General features: G+C 35.4%; 1 protein-coding gene across 4 annotated transcripts in view; it reads right to left on the bottom strand.

Annotated features, from left to right (window-relative positions):
* The window catches only part of NBEA (neurobeachin), a 627,505-nt gene that overhangs the window by 234,190 nt on the left and 373,428 nt on the right, over positions 1 to 19,887 (bottom strand). For all 4 annotated transcript variants that reach the window (XM_030882520.2, XM_060287860.1, XM_060287861.1 and 1 more), the window contains one exon: positions 3,880 to 4,004. In XM_030882520.2, coding sequence (XP_030738380.2) covers positions 3,880 to 4,004 — 125 coding nt within the window. The remainder of the gene's footprint in view (positions 1 to 3,879; positions 4,005 to 19,887) is intronic.

Genomic DNA, 19,887 nt, shown 5'->3' with positions numbered 1-19,887 from the left:
ATAAATTGCCTAAATAGAATGTCATGAAATTTAAATTACAGCTAAATGTTTCTGCCCATCACATTAAAGTTTAACTATAATTTAAGCTAAACTGTTTGAATTAAAGGAAAAGTCAAGTGATTCAAAACATTTTTGTTAAAACATTAAGCTTGCAAATTCAGTTTCACTTCTATTACAATATATTAATAGAGGCTCACATTCTTGAAACATAGTGTACTACAGGAACAGAGAGACATGACCAGTGATCAGATCTCAGGGATTGCTTTGATGGCCATGTAAATATTCCCTATTTAAGTAATTTTAGGTTATTCCCTCAGCTTGTACAACTTGGTTAAAATTCTGAAAACTTTGATCACTGATTCAAATACTTCTAGCCATACTGAAAGCTCCATTCATTAAATCTTTTGTTCCTAAAACAATTTTGTTGCCACAATGTAGATGAATAGAAAAAAATTTTTGACCATAGATTACTGCAGAGTTTCTGTGCATTTAATATTTAACTTTCAAGGTAGAATTTGAGATACTTTAATTATTAAATTAAGAGGAAGAAATAAATTGAATTTCAATTTGTTCTAGAAGCTCTCTCAAAATTAGTAGGTTTGTGCTATAAATATACCCTTTATCTATGCCTACACAAACCAAAACATTAAATCTTTCAGATGTTAGTCTATACACTGCCAGACTTTAAGGTACTTAAAACACATTTAAATGTTTAATGGCAGGCAGAGTGACCAGATGATGGGCTGAGTTCTGTTAGTTTTATATGAATGTTCTGGCAATATGTGCATATAAAAGCCTTTCTCTAAAATATACAAAATATGTTTTCAATTAAGTCTTTCAACATCTATTTTCATTGGATAAAGTGCTTTGTAATAATTACTGACATTTACTTCCTATTCTTCTGAGGAAATACTTTAAACATAGGTTAGAAGGCACATTAAGAGTTTGGAAGAAGATACAATGTTATGTTTTTCTCTTGGCAGTTTGTAATTCCTCCTTCTATTTCTATGTACAGATCACCCCAGGGAGTACTTTCCACTCACCTCTTCATATCCTCCATATTTTACTCCCTACTCTCTACCCACTTCTAGAAGTTCACAAATGTGAAGTCAAAGAGGTGTGCTCTAGAGTTACTTTTGGAGGTAGAATTGTTTCTGTTCTCTTTTGTCTTCCACTACCCGACCTTAACCCCAAGAATGACCACGAAGTAAATCTGGCATGGGTACCATGTAGATGTCCTGAATATTTTATGGCATACGTGTGGTCTTTGTTCTAGATACGTATAAAATAGAAACATACCTTACTTTCCTTTTATCAAAGAACCCAACTCAGGAGAGATAACAGGTTTGGAATGCTGCTGATGATCCACTATTTCAAATTCATAAATCACTACATATTTTAAAATACGTTCATACTACACACAGAGGATGTTTACTATCACCTACATCTTTCATCTGTTTCAAAATCAGAATATTATTTTTTAATTTAGGTTCATTAACAGTGGTTACTATGTTACTAAAACATGACATGACAGTCTTAAAAAAGGTCAATATAGGGGCTTCCTTGGTGGCGCAGTGGTTGAGAGTCCACCTGCCAGTGCGGGGGATACGGGTTCGTGCCCCGGTCCGGGAAGATCCCACATGCCGCGGGTTCGTTCCCTGGTCTGGGAAGATCCCACATGCCGCGGGTTCGTTCCCCGGTCTGGGAAGATCCCACATGCCGCGGAGCGGCTGGGCCCGTGAGCCATGGCCGCTGAGCCTGCTCGTCCGGAGCCTGTGCCCCGCAGCAGGAGAGGCCACAGCGGTGAGAAGCCCACATATTGCAAAAAAAAAAAAAGTCAATATAAAAAAATTTAAATATGTTTCTTATAAGCTTTGACACTGGTTTAATAATAAAGACATTTTACAAATTGAACATACAAAATAAGGCATCCATTTTTATAGAAAACCAAAAGAAATATTTTTCTAACAGACCCTTTCTAAAAGCAACCTGTAGAACATTGAATGTAGTAATAATGTGAATCCTATATAATTAAGGTATTGGCAACACAGTGTCACTAATAATATCACTCTAGCCTAACCCCTATTACAAGGTGTCTTTAGATGTTTCTAATTTCTAATGAGATGAATTCAAGATGAATTGATGAAAATGCCTAAATGGTTGGGAATATGAAATGAAGTTAAAAATTTTTAAGTTCATATTATAAAGCATGCCACTTTAAGTAGATATTTCTAAGAATCTCTTCTGTAGAACATAAAGATAATAACTCATTTTAAGTTGGTGCTAAATCCTTAGGTGCTAGAATCCTTAGGTGATTTTTTTTGAGTTGATTAAAGAAATCCCCTACGGTACAAGTCAACTATAATTTTTTTTAAAGCACATTCTCTCCTGCAGTTACTTTTACTGTATAAAGTTACTTTTTAACTTTATCAATATTTTCCCTGTTCAATCCATCAAGAACATGAATGGCAACCTCTGTTATATATTAGGGTAAATTTTAAAACATATGGCTCATTTATTACTCTCAAATAAATAAAAATTAAAATAATAAAAACCCAAGTGATTGTGAGAACAAAAGTAGTCAATAACAAAAACATATGGACAGTGTTCAATAACGTTATTTTCTGAGTGTATATGGTTTATAAAATTATATTATCAATCAAACTTAAACTTTTTAGAGCATTTAAAAATAGGTAAACTGGGCTTCCCTGGTGGTGCAGTGGTTAAGAATCTGCCTGCCAATTCAGGGCACATGGGTTCGAGCCCTGGTCTGGGAAGATCCCACAGGCCGCGGAGCAACTAAGCCCGTGCGCCACAACTACTGAGCCTGTGCTCTAGAGCCTGCGAGACACAACTCCTGAAGCCCGGACGCCTAAAGCCCGTGCTCTGTAGCAAGAGAAGCCACCGCAATGAGAAGAGTAGCCCCCGCTCACCGCCACTAGAGGAAGCCCGCGCGCAGCAACAAAGACACAATGCAGCCAAAAATAAATAAATAAATTTTAAAAAAGTAGGTGAACAGAGAGAATAGCCCTATGCATACTTCTTGGTGGATAGCAATCTAAAGTAGCAGCGTTTTTATTTAATTACAAAAAGTATTTTGATATTTACTATTTATTGTACATTTTATAAAGGACAACTTAGGGTGCAGTTCTACTGTAGTGTGATAATGGATGATATCTTTAATGTTGGATGGTCTTTTTCAAACTTTATTTGCAATCCATTGGAGGCTGGGAACCTAATGGGCATACTGAGGCACGATTTATTTATTAAACTGAAAATAACAGAATAGAATAGGGTTAAACTACAGAATGCCATGTAATGAGATTATCAGTAAGACATTTGTTTCAGTTAAATACACAAGTATGTGCATGTGTATATGTATATACATAACAGTACACATATTTGCCTATATATTTCACGTATATATTTATATTCACACAGTATGCATATGTATATATACACACATACACACACAAATTATACGTAAAAATATATAAATCTGAATACACACTTACAGTAGTACATTGTTTTTTCCACGTTGGGTGAAAAAGTTTGAAAGATCAAAGTCTGAAAGACGCTGAAAAGGAAAATGATTTTACTCTTGTTTTAGGCTCTATGAGAAGGATGCTGGGTAATAACCAACTATGTAGAGGCTTCTAATCTATCACAGAGAAGCTGAAGAGTCTAACATACATCAAGTGGGAGAAATATTGGGTTGATTGAGTATAACTTAAATGATGCTGAAGGATAAAGCAGAACATAACATTTTTGGCTTATGACATGGAGAATTTTAAATGCTAGCGAAAAAAAAGAACTATCAACCACAAAGAGTCACCTCACATCCAGGAGTATTTTTGTGTGAGAGGCACTGGTACTCACCATATTCTATTGCAGCTTTGAGCAATGCTTCAGCATGAGTGGAGCCAAATGCATTACGGACAAACCGTCTCCTTCGACGAAGATCATCTTCCCAGTAATCCAAACGCCAGAAATCGTGCAGTTGGCTAAGAATGGGAAGATAAAAAACAATAATAACTATTAATAATGATGTATAACTGGAAGTACATTTTTTCAAGTTATATACGTTCACAGACTGCTTACACAATAAATTTTAAAAGCTTTGCACATTTTCTTTTTATAAGGATTAAATATTTTCTCTATTCAATTCATCAGGAACATGAATGACATTACATATTATAAACTATGGTAAATTTAACTCTTCTAAATTAATAACTAATACAGTTAAATCTTTATTTCTTTGGTCTCATTGGAAAATTAAGATAACTTTTGAGATATCTATGTTTTACAACTGTGTTTATATACATATGTTTCCTCTACAAATGAACAAAACTTAAAATAGTAACATTCTCATATTTTAGGCATTATAACATTCAGCTCTGCTTTCTTTACAATGTTCTTCCTTCTACTGAAAACATTCATCACTGGGCGTTTAGTAACAAATGCAGCATCAAATTACAAGTATTAATGGCACAGTTTGCATTCTTTTACACTGTTTTTAACAAGGCTTGTAAATCACAGGATAGACCTCACTACAAATAGTTCACAATTTAATGACCATGGTTTCTTAGTACACTGAATTAAGAACTATAAAATATTGCCCACTTGGATTTGGTGGAAGAATGATTAAAATAATGTGCTGAAATATTCATTGAAATAATTCCCTACTGCCCACAGCAACATGAGAAAAGTGCAATTTTATCCATTATTAATAATACTGAATTAGAGCTGCAAAAAAATGCCAGTACGTGGTAATTGTCTTGGTAAATTATTATTCTAACGCTAACAGAGTCCTTGGATGATTTTACAGCTTTCAGTTAATATAAACCATTAACAGCCATGGCCATCGTTGGTAACACTGTCTAAACTATGTTACACTTTAAACAATATTAAAAATCTACAAGATATTTCAGAAACTACTGAAATATGTTCGTTGTATATCAATGGAACATTTCATGGTATCATTTTTGTTTTCAATTTAATTTTAATAAACAGTGATAAATGCTACTGCTTGAGAAGTCTGTCTTTTTCTGTATAGTATCTGGAATAATATACTCAAAAGATAAAATTCTAATTTTCTTGAGCAGCACTATTCATAAAAACATATAAAATGCTTTCATAGAAGATTTGATTTCAGTTTTTATTTTGATATTTTACTGTAGGAGAACACTGTGTTTGATTAAGATGGAAACTATATATTTTGCTCATCATTATCTCTCTAGCACAACGTCTGGCACATACTATGTTTTTAATAAATATTCAATGAATTAATTAAAACAATTTTTTTTTACTTTGAAAATCTACAGAGAAGTATAGTCAGTGAGAACAATAATTTACTTCTGAAAAAAATTTAGATTTTATGGCTATTTAATTTTGTTTTCTATAGCTTAATTGTAAAAGAATATATCAATATAAGGGATATATAAAAAGAACATTAAAATTATAATCATTTAAAGTATAATTTAATATACTTGTTTTTCTAAACATAATAATTATAATTTTATTTTTCTGTCAAAATAATGATTATCTGGTGATTAATTATTATGAGTAGTGTACCTCTGTCATTAATTTAAAATAGGAAAATTTCTATCCCTACAAATACAGATTAATCCTAGTAGTTTAAAGAAGAAAATGCTAAAAGCTTGCTATAATGATTTTCCTTAAAAGTATGTTAAAATTAAGTAACTGAATTCACTAGGAGAGACCTGAGATGTAATGTTTTCTCAAATTCCTGACCACAGACATACTTTCCTCTATTCCTCCCATTAAGAACAACTAAAAAAAAAAATTTATACGCTACATATAAAACAAACGTAACAAAACTCTGAAATGTGGGGAACAGAAGGCAGACTGGCTAAGGACCACAGGGCCCAAGGAACAACAAAGTGGTGAGTTCCCTGGGTTATCTTTTTGTCTCATATACCCTAGATTTGGAGGCAAAGAAGCTAGCAACCCAGATCGACCAACAGGTACAGACAAAAAAAAAAAAAAAAGCCCCAACAAAAGCATGTTTCTCTAGCCGAAAGACCAGGAAAAGGGCATCCTAGGAAGCCAGGAAACTTTTAGACAATTATTTCCTCCAGCCAAACACCACAGAAAAACTATGCCTCTCATTCCCCCACACACACAATAGCAAAGGATGAGAGGGGAGCCTAGATCTGAAGCCTCCTGATGGTGTAATGAGGCGCCCTAACATCCAAACTGGGGTGGCATCAGAGAAGGTCATATAGGGAGCCAGGACTTTCACCTCTGCTGGCTGATGACAAGGTACCCCACCCTCAAGGAGTCACTCGAGACCATATGGAGAGACTGGATTCCCACGCCCTGTGGTCAGTAATGAGGCATCCTTCTCTCTTCCCACTGGGGTGGGTTGGGAGGAGACATAGTAGAGAGTCAGGACTTTTACTACTAACCAGCAGCAATGAGGCCACCCCCATCAGTGGATACCACGTGGGGAGCTGGAACTCCCACCCCTGCCAAGCCATCATGAGGAGCTACCCACTCCCTGGATGTCAGCAGAAGGGAAGCGGGGAACCTAGATTTCTATCTCCACCTGGCATTGAAGAGGCAGTGCGCCCCACTTGTCCTGGTGGAGTAATGTCAGAGAAAAGTCAGCTAAAATAGAAGATTTGAATGAGATAAAAATATCTCAGAAAATCAAAAAAAAAAAAATCCAGGTTTCGATCTCAAATTACTTGTCATACCATGAACCGTGACAGCATATTTCACATTCAAAGCTATGGTGGCCAGAGGAAGTGTAAAAGTTTTGTTATGTGCTAAAAGAACTGTCAACCCAGAATCCTATAACGAGTGAAAATATCCTTTAGGAATAAAGGAGAAATGAAAATATTTTCAGATGATGAAAAAGATTTGTCAGCCTCAGAGCTAGTCTAAAAAAATGGCTAATAGCAATCATGTAAACATAAGGGAAGCAATAAAAGAAGAAACATTGGAACATCAGGAAGGAAGAAAGGACATAAGCAAAGTATAAGTAAATATAATAGGATTTCCTTTTCCTCTTGAGTTTTGTTAATTATGTTTGGCTGTTGAAGCAAAAATTATAACACTGTCTGATGTGGTTCTAATTGTGGGTAGAGGTAATAGTCAAGACAAATATAAATGAGGGAGGGTAAAGGAATGTAAAGGGAGGTGAAGTTTCGATACTTCACTTGGAGTGGTAAAATGACACCACCAGTAGACTGTGATGAGCTATGTAGATATGATGTAATAATTAGAGCAACCACTAAAAAAGCTATACAAAGCCATGTGCAAAAAGTCACTATAGCTAATTAACTATCAGAAAGAGAAATCTGATACATTTACAACTGTATCAAAAAGAATACCTAGGAGTAAAGAGGCGAAAAGGCCTGTACAATGAAAACTAAGACACTGAATAAAGAAATTGAAGAAGACATAAAAAAGTGGAAATATAATCCTTGCTCATGGATTGAAAGAATTGATATTGTTAAAATGTACATGGCTACCCAAAGCAATCTACAGATTCAATACAATCTCCATCAAAATTCCAATGGCATTTTTCACAGAAATAGAATGAAGAATCCTAAACTTTGTATGGAACCACAAAAGGCCCAAATAGACAAAGCAATTTTGGGAGAGAAGAGCAAAGCTGTGGCATCACACTCCCCGATTTCAAACTATATTACAAGGCTATAGTAATCAAGACAGTATGATATTGACATAAAAACAGACACACAACTTAATGAAACAGAATAGAGAGCCCAGATATAAACCCATGTATTTATGATATTTACGGCAAAGGAGCCAAGAATATGCAATGGGGAAAGGAAAGTCTCTTCAAAAAATGGTGTTGGGGAAACTGAACAGTCACATGCAAAAGAATAAAACTAGATCAGTCTTACACCATACATGAAACTCAACTAAAAATGGGTCAAAGACTTTAAAACATAAGACCTGAAACCACAAAACTCTTAGAAAGAAACACAGGCAGTAAGCTCCTTGACATTTGTCTTGGCAATGATTTTTTTGGATTTGACACAAAAAGCAAAGGCAACAAAAATAAAATAAACAAGTGGGATTATATCAAACTAAAAAGCTTCTGCAGAGAAAAAAAAAATCAGTAAAATGAAAAGACAACCTACCAAATGAGAAAAAATATATTAGCAAACAATATATCTGGTAAACAATATAATATCCAAAATGTATAAAGAACTCATAAAACTCAAAAACAACAATAAAAACACCAAACAACCTGATTAAAAAGTGGGCAGAGGATCTAAATAGACCACAACAATGAAAAATTTTCATCTGTAGTTTCTAAAATCCATTATCCTCTCTTTTTTTTTTTGAGGGAAGCAAGGATTGGGAAAATTTAGATATTTGTTCTCTGATTTGTTCTTCTAGTATTTTCCCCAGTTTCTATGTGGAAATTAACCTAATATTACTGAGAGTCCAGTCTTTGATAATATTTGGGGTTTTCAATATTTGAACAGACATAAACTCTTAAAAAAAAAACAACTTTGTTTCTTTCAAACCACAATTGTTTTTCTATTTATAGCTTAAAGATAGTGGAACTGAGTATAGATAAAATAACAATAGGTACTGAGAGTTGTGCTTTCAACTCTCAATAACATTAAACAGTATCATTCATTAAAATGGATACTCACTTATTTCCTTCTCTCCTTCCTTCAATGTTTCTATTCAAAAAGATATTTACTGAGTACTTATCCTGTGTTAGGCAATGCTCTTGGTGCTGAAGATATAACATCATAATATGTATAATAAGATACACTCCTTTCCTTTTATTCTCACTCACACATTCTTCACTCTGCTTTCCCACTGAAATTTAATATATATTATTGACCCTTTAACTAAATCGCTCCTCTACCATTCCACCTATTTAATATTTCAACATAATAAGATACACTTTGCCATATTCTTCTGTAATATGTGAGGCATTCCAGGAAAAAAGATAATAATAGAGACTACTCTAATAAGTTTTAACTCTAGATGTGATTGTTATTAATAATTTGTAAGCACAATCAAAAATTTTTACTCTGTGATATGCCTATTTTAGTCAGTATATTTTGAGTACTCTGAGAGGTTCTTTTAATACCCTAAGTTAGGTTGACAAGCACTTCTCTTCTTGAAGGAGGGCTAATTTAGATTTCCTGCACTTGGAGAGCATCCAGGTGGACACATACAGAAGCCACTGTGCCATCATCTCCATGGTTGTGCAGGTAGTCATGCTGCACTGAAATTCTGCTTGGATTTGCAAGTTTTTAGCAGTGATAGTCTCATATGTGATACCTCTAATGATGTCACCTGGGAGGATGAATGTGATATCATATGTATTATTTCCCACTATTTATTTATTTTGGTCCTTACATCTATGTTTCTGCCTTTCATGACTGAATTACAGAAACATTGAGTATCATATGTATGTTTTGTTCAGGAGTGTGATTTTACAAGTATAGCACATAATTGCTAGAAAAGAGGAGGTAAAGAGCCAGTAACTAATGAAGGGAAGATTCCCAGTTAGGTTGTATTATGATAATTAATGTTACTATTGATGTAATGGTGTTCATTAATTAGAATTTGGTGTTATTTTAGCATAAATAGGGTTCAGGAAGTCATAATTTTCCTCCATGAAATTTTTGATAGTTATATTTTAGACTTACGAGAATGCACTTAATTTTCTTAAAAGGGGTCCCTCCTCCCCTTCCAGGAATCAATCACCTTCATAAGCTGGAGGGAAAACTGAATTTACCTGGTAAAGAATAACTGAACTGTTAATTGGTTACTTGATATTTGATAACAAAAACTACCCAGTGGAATAGAGAAAAGAGTGAAAGGAACAAAGGAATATCTTGCTAAACATACACACAAAATTCAGTAAGAACTCGAATCTCTGCTTGGCTAAAGAACTGGTGGTGATCACTGAGGTCAAGACTTCTGTGCATGACTTCTAATCCTACCAAGAACGACCAAAAACACAAATGCTAACTGAGAGACTAGTAGTTAAAAATTGTTATCCTCTCCTCCTCTGGACACACTGTAGATTACACTCCTCTATCTGTTTTGAAATAAGGCATGCCCATGTGACTTTCCTCAGCTAATAAAATGTGAAAGGTGAGTCACTTCCAGACAAAAGTTTTAAGAGCCAATGAAAATTTGCCATGTTCCCTTCCCTCCGCTGTAGGAATGAAGAAAATAAGCATGGATGTGGAGTCTCCATCATTTTGTATCCCTGAGTGACTTCGAGGGGCAGAGCTTCCCCATGGTTCCACGCAGAACATGTAGTATGAGTGAGAAATAAACTTCTCTTGTGTTGAACTTCTGAGATTTGAAGGTCCCATGTCACTGTAGTAAATAACCCCAGAATTGAGTAAGTTCCTAGAATAATAATACTTACAGAAGGACTAGTATTTACTGAGAGATTATTGTATTCCAGGTACTTTTCTAAGCATTGCATATGTATTAAGTCGTTTACTCTTCATAAATTCCCTTTAAGATAAGTGAACTCATTTTACAAATTAAGAAATGGAGACACAGGAAGGCTAAGTGATGTGCCCAAGATTAAGCAACCAGTAGGTGGCAGAAGAAGTATCTGTCCTCAGGCTGGCTGACTTTCTAGCTCATGCCACACTGCCTCTAACTGTAAAGAGAGCAACCAAGGAAACAAAATATCTTGAGGATATTACACTTAAAGCACCAGCACAGCTGATTCCTGCTTCTTTATAATCAGAACTAATTATTCTGAATGAAAAATGATAATTGTGAAGTAGATGGAATGCTCTGTGTATATTGCATATGTTCATTCCTTTAGTCAACAAATATTTATTGAACACCTAAGAGCCAGGGATAGGCTAAGTACTAGACTTCCATAGATGAATAAACTGACATGATTTGTGCCTTTGTGCAGCTTTCAGTCTATTTCATAATTTAAATAAATAAACTTATAGTTAATTTTTTGTAAGTGTTAAGAAGGAAACAGATGAGGTACTCTCTTTAATAAAAATGGGGAACCAACTTACTGCATAAGTGAATGTACAAGTAAACAAGTGTGAGTATGCTAATGAAACATGGTTACAAAGTATGTTGGCAAAACAAACTCTGTATTTATTGGCACTCTTAGTTCTCCTTCATAAGAAAAATCATCAGCCTTTTATTAACAGGTCTTGTGGGTTATTTAGTCAATTCCTAGTAATATATATTACCTCAATGCTGTAAGTGTGTGTGTGTGTGTGTGTGTGTACACGCACTCTCATCTAAAGGATATATCTACACATACACATTTGATATATGCCTTAAGCCATTAATACTGTTCTGACTCTCTTATGTATTACTAAGCACTTCTTCCAGTCTCCTTTCTCTGACACACTTACATCCTCTCTGACCTGAGGTCATGTATTATATCTGATAATTTAATTACAAATTGATTGTGAAGCTCCTGAAAGATGCATTCTTCCTGTCTTTGAAAAGTGTACTCTCACATCCTGACACTGTAAAGTCATATTTCACAAAGCCAAATCCTAGTCTTCAGGCCAGTCTTTCCAAGTCAGGCTAGTTTGTTCTCTCTCCCTGTATTACTGAACCTGGAAGGAAAGATAGGATTCCAAACACACCACTGGGGACGCGTTACAGCTGTCTGTCTATATCATTTGTTCCCATGCATATCAGTGGGGAGTAGTTACTGTGAATGATGATTCTTGAGAAACTCTATGAAACATTTTGGATTCACAGAGAGGGAGATAGTGATTGATGAACATATGTGAATTAAACTAGGTTTCCAATTAACTATAATGAAGCTTTAGATGAAAAAATAGTGAATATTATTAAAGTGTGTGTTAGATTGCATAAGCCATATTTAATAGTGAGAAAAGTTTTGTTAGCAGCCAAATCAGACATCTTAAAGGCATGAAAAAGAAAGTGGGTAGGAAAGTAAACTTTTTGTCTAAAATTTTGTTTCCATTACAGGTTTCTTATTTTGACCCAGGTTGTGATCTAACTTTCTGCTAATGTTTCTGTTCTCTCTGGATGGTCCCATATGTAGCTTATGCTACCTTCTCCCTTCCTTTCCCCTTGTACTGTTTACTGCAGCAGCGATCCATTGTACTTCTTTGCATCACATTTGCTCCTAATTTCCTTTTTTATCAAAAAAAGGAAAAGGCAGTATCATTTGGTTAAAATATGATAGTATAATCTTAGTCACAGTGCATGAAAAATAAAGCCTTTCAGAATAAAATATACTACAAAAGAAAATTCTTAGTTTATTTAAGGTGACCTTTGAAAAGCCATGTTGATGTTGTCCATTAATTTTAAAGAGAGATATATTTATACTGTAAGTTTGAAGGCAGACAAATGTCTATTTGATAAAGGGCAGAGCAAATCATTCAAGAAAAAAATCATTGCGTCCTTAAAATAATCATATCTGAGGGCTTATATTTCTTTTTTATTTATTGTTGCAGAATGAAAATTCTCCTAATAGAGTACTGGATGTTTTGTTTGATTCTTTAATTTGCTTTTTCTTTTCTTCTCTTTTCTTATGGAAAGCAGTTTTCTGGGGACAAAAAATATTTAGGTGACTCCTTTTGCTTTTTGGGTGTACCACCACTCCCTATGAGCCTGGTTTTCTGGTATTGTAAGGAATACAGTGGTTTTATAGTATTTAAGGGATAGTCTTCCATGTGAAAATGATAGATGAGAAAAATAATCCCCTAAGCATCTGGTCAGGTTCCATACGCTACTGCAAGACACCAGAGCAGCTATTGTGTGTTGTGTAGGAAACTGGGCTCAATTCTTACAAAATACTTATTTACCATGTTTGTAAATTCTGAATCTCCACTAAAGGAGGAGGAACAAATTTAGGAGTTGAGTATCCAGACAGATCAGTAGAGTTGGTTCTCGAACTTTCCTTAATCTAGAGCTGAAGAGGAAGAGCCTCCCAACAAGAATTCCACTAACTCCTTTCTTGTAACAGTTACATTTACTAACGAGGTTGCCTGGTAGGATCAGAAAAGGTTTGGTTCCAGCAAATGGAAAGATTTTAATGATAAACACTTTATGGGACATCTTCCTTTTTATAACTTTCACTTCTTAAACTCTTTCACTTTATTAACATTTGAAAAGAAGTAGTGGCTCCAAATCATGAATTAAATAAGGAGGCAGGGCTGGAAAGTAGAAAAGAGAAATAGTTTCCAAAAAGAAAAAAAAATAAATAACTTTATTCAATGAGCTCTCTATGACCCACCTGATCAGCAAATGTTGAATTGCATTTTCACTCTTTGTCTTTAACCAACTACTCTTCTGGCTCAGGCTTTATTTATTTATTTACTTTTGGGCAGCAACATACAAAGCTTTTTAGTGAATAGCTACACTCCTTTTTACACATTTCCTTTTCCAGTAGAGCTGGTCTCAATTTAAGCAGTCTTAGGGCAGCAATAATTACTTTTATCTTAATTAGGAAAATGGTAAAATTCCTTGTGAAAAACTTAATTCTATACAGCAATTCTATCCTACTTGACGAAAGCAGATATTCTTTCATCCTAATAATTACTGCTGTGGTGAATAGGCTTAATTATTTTTAGAAATTATAATTAAAAATTCTTCCCCATAAGACAGAAATTGATCACTATAAGAAATCACAGGAAAGGATTTGCTTAACTTTGAGGAATATCCTTATGCTACATAGTACAATTTTCAATTATCTTTAAAATTATATCTATTACTGCAAAGTAAATGTTTTTTCAATAGCGTAAAATATTTCATATAAAATGTATCTTATTAGTTATATAACATTTATTGATACATGCCTGCCTGGTATTATTTAAAATTAAGTTTATGATTTTCACTGTTGCATTCTCTAAACCTCAGTTACTTCATTTACAAAATGGGGATGAATAAAGCCTACATTATAGAATTGTTGTAAGGAATGTATTTAGAGTGTTCAGCCCAATGCATGGTACACAGAAGTCAGCAGCAGGAGCAGGAGGCAGCATAGTTAAAAAAGGTTCAAATCCCAGCCCTGACACTCACTATGTAAATGACAACCTGTCTGAGTATTAGTTTTTTTATTTACACGGGAGTAATAGTTCTCATTAATGCTCTCCATTCAGTGCTTGCTACAAGTCCACCAATAAATAGTAGTTATATCAGCTGTTATACAACTTTAAGTGTATACAGTTTTGCATTTCTATCAAACTAAAACAAGAAGTTTTCCAGAAATTCAGATATAGTTTTGAAAGGTCTAACATTTTTTAATGCAACATTTAACTGCAGTGACAGATACGCAGAAGTAAATCTTTTAGTCTGCTCTGCAGGGTCCATGGAGTGCCCCTCTTTCCAATATCATCACCCTTATTGCATTATTTAGAACCTCTATTCCCCTCAGACTGCCCCCCAAACTTGCGCTGTTCATTCCTAGTTATGTGCTATTCCTCTCATTAAAATGTTCATGCTTATCCAATTAGCAATTAATCGTGTATTACTCTTCGCGATGTTTCTATGTTTGTTCTGTATCACATGCCAGTCTTCCCTTTAAAACATCCTTGATTACAAATTTGGCAACTAAACATTTGTTTATATTCTGGTAGATCTCAACTGTTCATTTAATCATGCATTTACACTTTGACTCTCTTACTAGATTATAAACTAGTGATCAGGGTATTTGTCTTACGCAGCTTTGCAACCCCACAGTACTTAGAACAGTTTGCAAACAGGTATGCAATAATACTTGTTAATTTAATTGCTCTCTCATGGTATTTTCATGTAATAAAATTAGATTTAACTTTTAAAACAAAATTATGACAGAGACAAGTCTTGAAAGGCAGAGCAACACTACTAATTACTAGACATGCTAATGAATTTTAACAAAACCATATATGGCCTTTTCAGCTTTTACACTAATACACACTAAGTGGGGTGGAAGTAGTTATCGAACTCCTGACAATGGAACTAAAAGTATCACTTTCTTAGTAGCTTATCATGCCTTTGTAGAGGAATGATTTGCCAGTGTCATATTTAACCCAAATAGAAAAGTACAACAGCAAATTAGGAACATGGTGACAATTTCGTCAGCCTTTGTGAAGTGTGCTTTAGGCTACACGATCATTTCAGTGATCAAATGCAAGCTGGTCCATTTGTATTTGTTTCTTTCTGTTATTTGTGAGGCAAGTTATCTAACACATTTATTTTAAATTAATTGAAAAAGTATGCTTACTTGTTTCACAATTAACTTTCTATTTACAAAAGCTCTTAACTCTGTTGACACTCAATTTTGTCCATTCAGAAAACAACCAAATCCTACATCCCCTCTAATTTTTTTTTTTTCTGATAAATATGTCAAAAATATAAAACCAGGGGGCTTCCCTGGTGGCACGGTGGTTGAGAGTCTGCCTGCCGATGCAGGGGACGCGGGTTCGTGCCCCGGTCCGGGAGGATCCCGCATGCCGCGGAGCGGCTGGGCCCGTGGGCCAGGGCCGCTGGGCCTGCACGTCTGGAGCCTGTGCTCCGCAACAAGAGAGGCCACGGCAGTGAGAGGCCCGCGTACCGCAAAAAGAAAAAAAAAAAAAATGTATATATATATTTCCTTCCCTGATTTATATTTGTTACACTAACAGACAAGAAAGGAAAACACCCACTACTTGAGCATGAATACAGCAAACCTTTCATGATATATTTACCCCTAATTCTCATTAATGTACATAAATATTTTAAAAATCTGTATTCACAAGAGGAATAATTCTGTCATTATTTAAAAACTGGTATTTAAAAATAACATTTAATTTTGAATTCATTTTTAGTGTTCAGGTATACAGTGTTTTTCCAAAGGGTAGCATAACATGTGCTTATATAACTTAATTATATTTAAATATTCACCTCAATATTCATGCCTCATTTATTAAAGTTACATTTAAGTTTTCTATTAAAATGTAATATTTAAATTTTTTTCTTATTCACTTTTTGAGAGGCTTTAAACTATTTTCCCAATTTAGATAAGTTTCTTGCATAAACTTTTATTTTGACTCAACTTTCAAAATTTAAATAGTTCATGTAAATTTGATACTAATTAGGACATACCAATGAAAGAAGATTTGTTCTGCACGTATACACATCCTTTTATTACAGATGGACAGTTGTTACTCAGTATTTAATCAATTTCATATTTCCTCTTTTACATAAAGACAGCTTATATGCTTAAAACAATGACATAAAGACATGACTAGAAAACTCAGCACACAGCTCAAAATTCACCAATCCATATGTATTGATTTGACCTTTAATGGAAGTTTTTTCTGTTTTGTTTTGTTTTGTTTTTGCGGTACACGGGCCTCTCACTGTTGTGTCCTCTAGAAAAACTCAATTAACAAAGCCCCTAAACAGGGCTCTAGTGAAGAGTCTCATATGCAAGTGGAAATCTGCATTAAACAAAACTGTTTAATTTTCTTTAATTCAACATCCCAACTCAACATCCCAAACTCATCTGACCATGTAATACTTTACCCAAGTAACACTTATTGACAGCCCTTGGATCATACTTTGGAATATGTTGTCAGTGATGTGCTGATTTTTTCATTTAAAACTATTAGGTAGGACTTCCCTGGTGGCACAGTGGTTAAGAATCTGCCTGCCAACACAGGGGACATGGGTTCAATCCCTGGTCTGGGAAGATCCCACATGCCGCGGAGCAACTAAGCCCGTGTGCCACAACTACTGAGCCTGCACTCTAGAGCCTGTGAGCCACAACTACTGAGCCCGTGTGCCTAGAGCCCATGCTCCACAACAAGAGAAGCCACTGCAATGAGAAGCCCCCGCTCGCCGCAAATAGAGAAAGCCTGCATGCAGCAATGAAGACCCAATGCAGCCCCCCCCCAAAAAAAAAGAAAAAAGAAAAAGAAAAACAAGATAAAGAAATTAAAAAAAAAAAAAAACCCAAACCATTAGGTACTATAAGCCAGGGGCTGATCAGTATGTTACCTCACTCATGCAACCTCCCACATGCTCATGAGGGCAGAGACCTCTTCTGTCTTTATCATTGCTGTACTCCAGTCCTTAGAAATAACCTCTATTTCAGGACCTGTTTTCAGTGACTACTATCCTCTAGTACCTGTGTTAGGAGTTAGGCCAATAAAGATTAAGGAGTATCTTCTACTTGAGAAGATGAGGACAAGATATAAACAATTACAATAAAATGTGGTGAGTGATGTTTGAATAAAGTGCTTTGAGGGCAAATGAGAAAGACTTATGAATTCGCCTGGAGAGGTCAGGAAGAGATGATGCTAGAAATAAGCCTTTAAAGAATAAAGAAGGATGTACCAGGTGAAGGAGGAAAGAAGAGGTATAGACCCTGTGCTACAGCCACACTGAAAAACTATACCCCTATAGTTTCTAACTCTAATAACATTGATTTTATAGTGATTTTCTCTTTTCTTCTAACATTGGAGTGCTCCATAAATAAATGAATGGATAAATGAATTTTGTTTCAGTGAGATTTGTGGTTATATCAAGCATTCCATAGTTTGAGTCCCATCCAAACATTCCCAGGGAACTTTCCAGTCTACAAATTCCAGATTAGAAATGGTAAAATACAGAAAAAGAAAGGCTATTGTGGACTGAGGCAGTAGGAGGAGGAAGGGTTGAGTCAGACTACAGACAGCATCCAGGCCTGTGTGAAGTTTTTTGATCATCTTTGATATTCTGAACTCTAAAGTTATTTTCCCTCTTTGTCTTTCCCAAGGTTTTGTTATGATGTTTCAAAAACTTTACCATTTCTCGTGCTCTGAAAAAATCAGGGCATGCTAGATGTCTCTGTTTTCTTTTTTGTGACACTCTTTGAGCTAATGTTTTCTGAGTAACAAATATGAATTAGGCACCATATTATATCCTATAAACATATCATTTAATCCTTATAACAGTTGTATGAGATGTATATTAACCCCAAATTTCACAGATAAGGAGAGGATGGTCAAGAACTCATACACCAAGCCCAACCAGCAGGTTCAGTATTCAATAAACACATACTTATTTAATGGCTATACTAGAACAGGTACTATTTCTAGGAGCTAGGGATACAGTAATGATCAAGACTGAAAAGATCTCTGCCCTCATGGAATTTACAGTTTCATGTAGGAAACAGAAAATAAGTATGTAAAAAAAAGTTTAAAAAAGGATACTAATAAGAGTTATGAAGAAAATAAAGCTTAGTTAAGGGATATAGAGTGACTGTATTACATACACTGTACTTAGGGAAAGCCTCTATGAGACGGTAACATACGAGCAGATATCTCAGTGATGAGAAGAATCCTGTCACCCAAAGACAAAAGGTAAAGGCATTCTAGACAGTAGAGAGAGCTAGCTGAGAAGGCATTACACTGGATATGAGCTTGGTATATCTGAGTACAGAAAGGATGTTAGTGTGGCTTAAGCTTAGAAAATAAGAGGATCAAATGTGCTCTGAAATTAGGCAGGTGCAGGATCATTTAGGATTTTGAAGGAGTCTTTGGAAGAGTTTAAGAAAGGAGTAGTAATAAGATCTGATTTATCCTTTATCTCGCTTTGGCTGCTGTGTGAGGAAAAAAACAGTACAGGGTTAGTGTGGAAGCTGAAAGGTAGGTTAGGTAGGAGGATGCTGGAGAAGCTGAGATGGAAACAGTTGTGGTAGATAGCACTGGAGCTGGAGAGAAGACATCAGATCTTGGATATATTTTATAGACAGAGCCAATAGGAACAGCTGATATAATACAGAGGCAGAGGAAAGGGGTATTGGAAGAGTGGTGAGGAAAAGAGAGGAATGAAAAAATCACTCCTAGTTGGAGGCACAAGCTCCTAATAAACTGAATCTTCCACAGATAACAACCATAAAATCTGAGCAAACTAGAAAAAACAACCTGAGAGCTGTGCAGAGTAAACAAAATCAGTGTGATTCTGCAGGGGTGTTAAAATTGAAGGAAGTGATCAATACAGGGTGAGTTCTTCTTTTATTTTTTTTATTATTATTTTGTTTTGTGGCCTCTCACTGTTGTGGCCTCTCCTGTTGCGGAGCACAGGCTCCGGACGCGCAGGCTCAGTGGCCATGGCTCACGGGCCCAGCCGCTCTGCGGCATGTGGGATCTTCCCGGACCGGGGCACGAACCCATGTCCCCTGCATCAGCAGGTGGACTCTCAACCACTGCGCCACCAGGGAAGCCCAAGTTCTTCATTTTTGAGGGTTTGTCTCCAAGGCAGCTACAATCATGGCAATGATGCAGGTGACTGAAACTCTGATAGAAAGCCTGCTTCTGGACATAGGAACAAAGGGAAGGAGCTTGAGGTAGATAGGAATGCTGGAGAGTGAGGTGGGAACCATGAAAAACAGAGTGCCTGAGAAGGGGAATGCCAAATTCTATGTTTAAATCCTTTTCAAGTCTCTTGCTGGATTGTGAACTATGCATGAGTAAGACAGACAAAAGTAGTCTGAACTAAGATCTGAGCCACAACCCACTGTAGATGTGACAGACTTTACACAGTTTGAGTCTAACCCAGTTAACTGCCTGCTAAAAGAATAATATCAATACCCCTTAGAGGAATATAACAGAATCCAGTTTCTACCACATAACATTTACAATTTCTGGGATACAACAGAAAGCTACAAAAAGCTGGAAACTACGACCCATTTTCAAGAAAACAGATAATCAATGGATGTCAACCAAAAAATGATTCAAGTGTTGAAATTATTAGATACGGGCTTCAAAGTAACTATTATAATGAAGTAAAGGAAAACACAATCATAATGAATGAAAAATAGGAAATCTCAGCAAACAGAAAATTTTGAAAGAGAAGCAAATCAAAATTTTAAAATGCAAAAGTAAAATGTTGGAAATAATAATTCATTGGATAGGTTTAATAGCTGAA

Source organism: Globicephala melas, chromosome 18 (assembly GCF_963455315.2).
Source record: "Globicephala melas chromosome 18, mGloMel1.2, whole genome shotgun sequence".
In the NCBI taxonomy this organism is placed as follows: Eukaryota; Metazoa; Chordata; class Mammalia; order Artiodactyla; family Delphinidae; genus Globicephala; species Globicephala melas.
The sequence above is the reverse complement of the archived record's forward strand: the minus strand, read 5'-3'. Positions and strand labels throughout refer to the sequence as shown.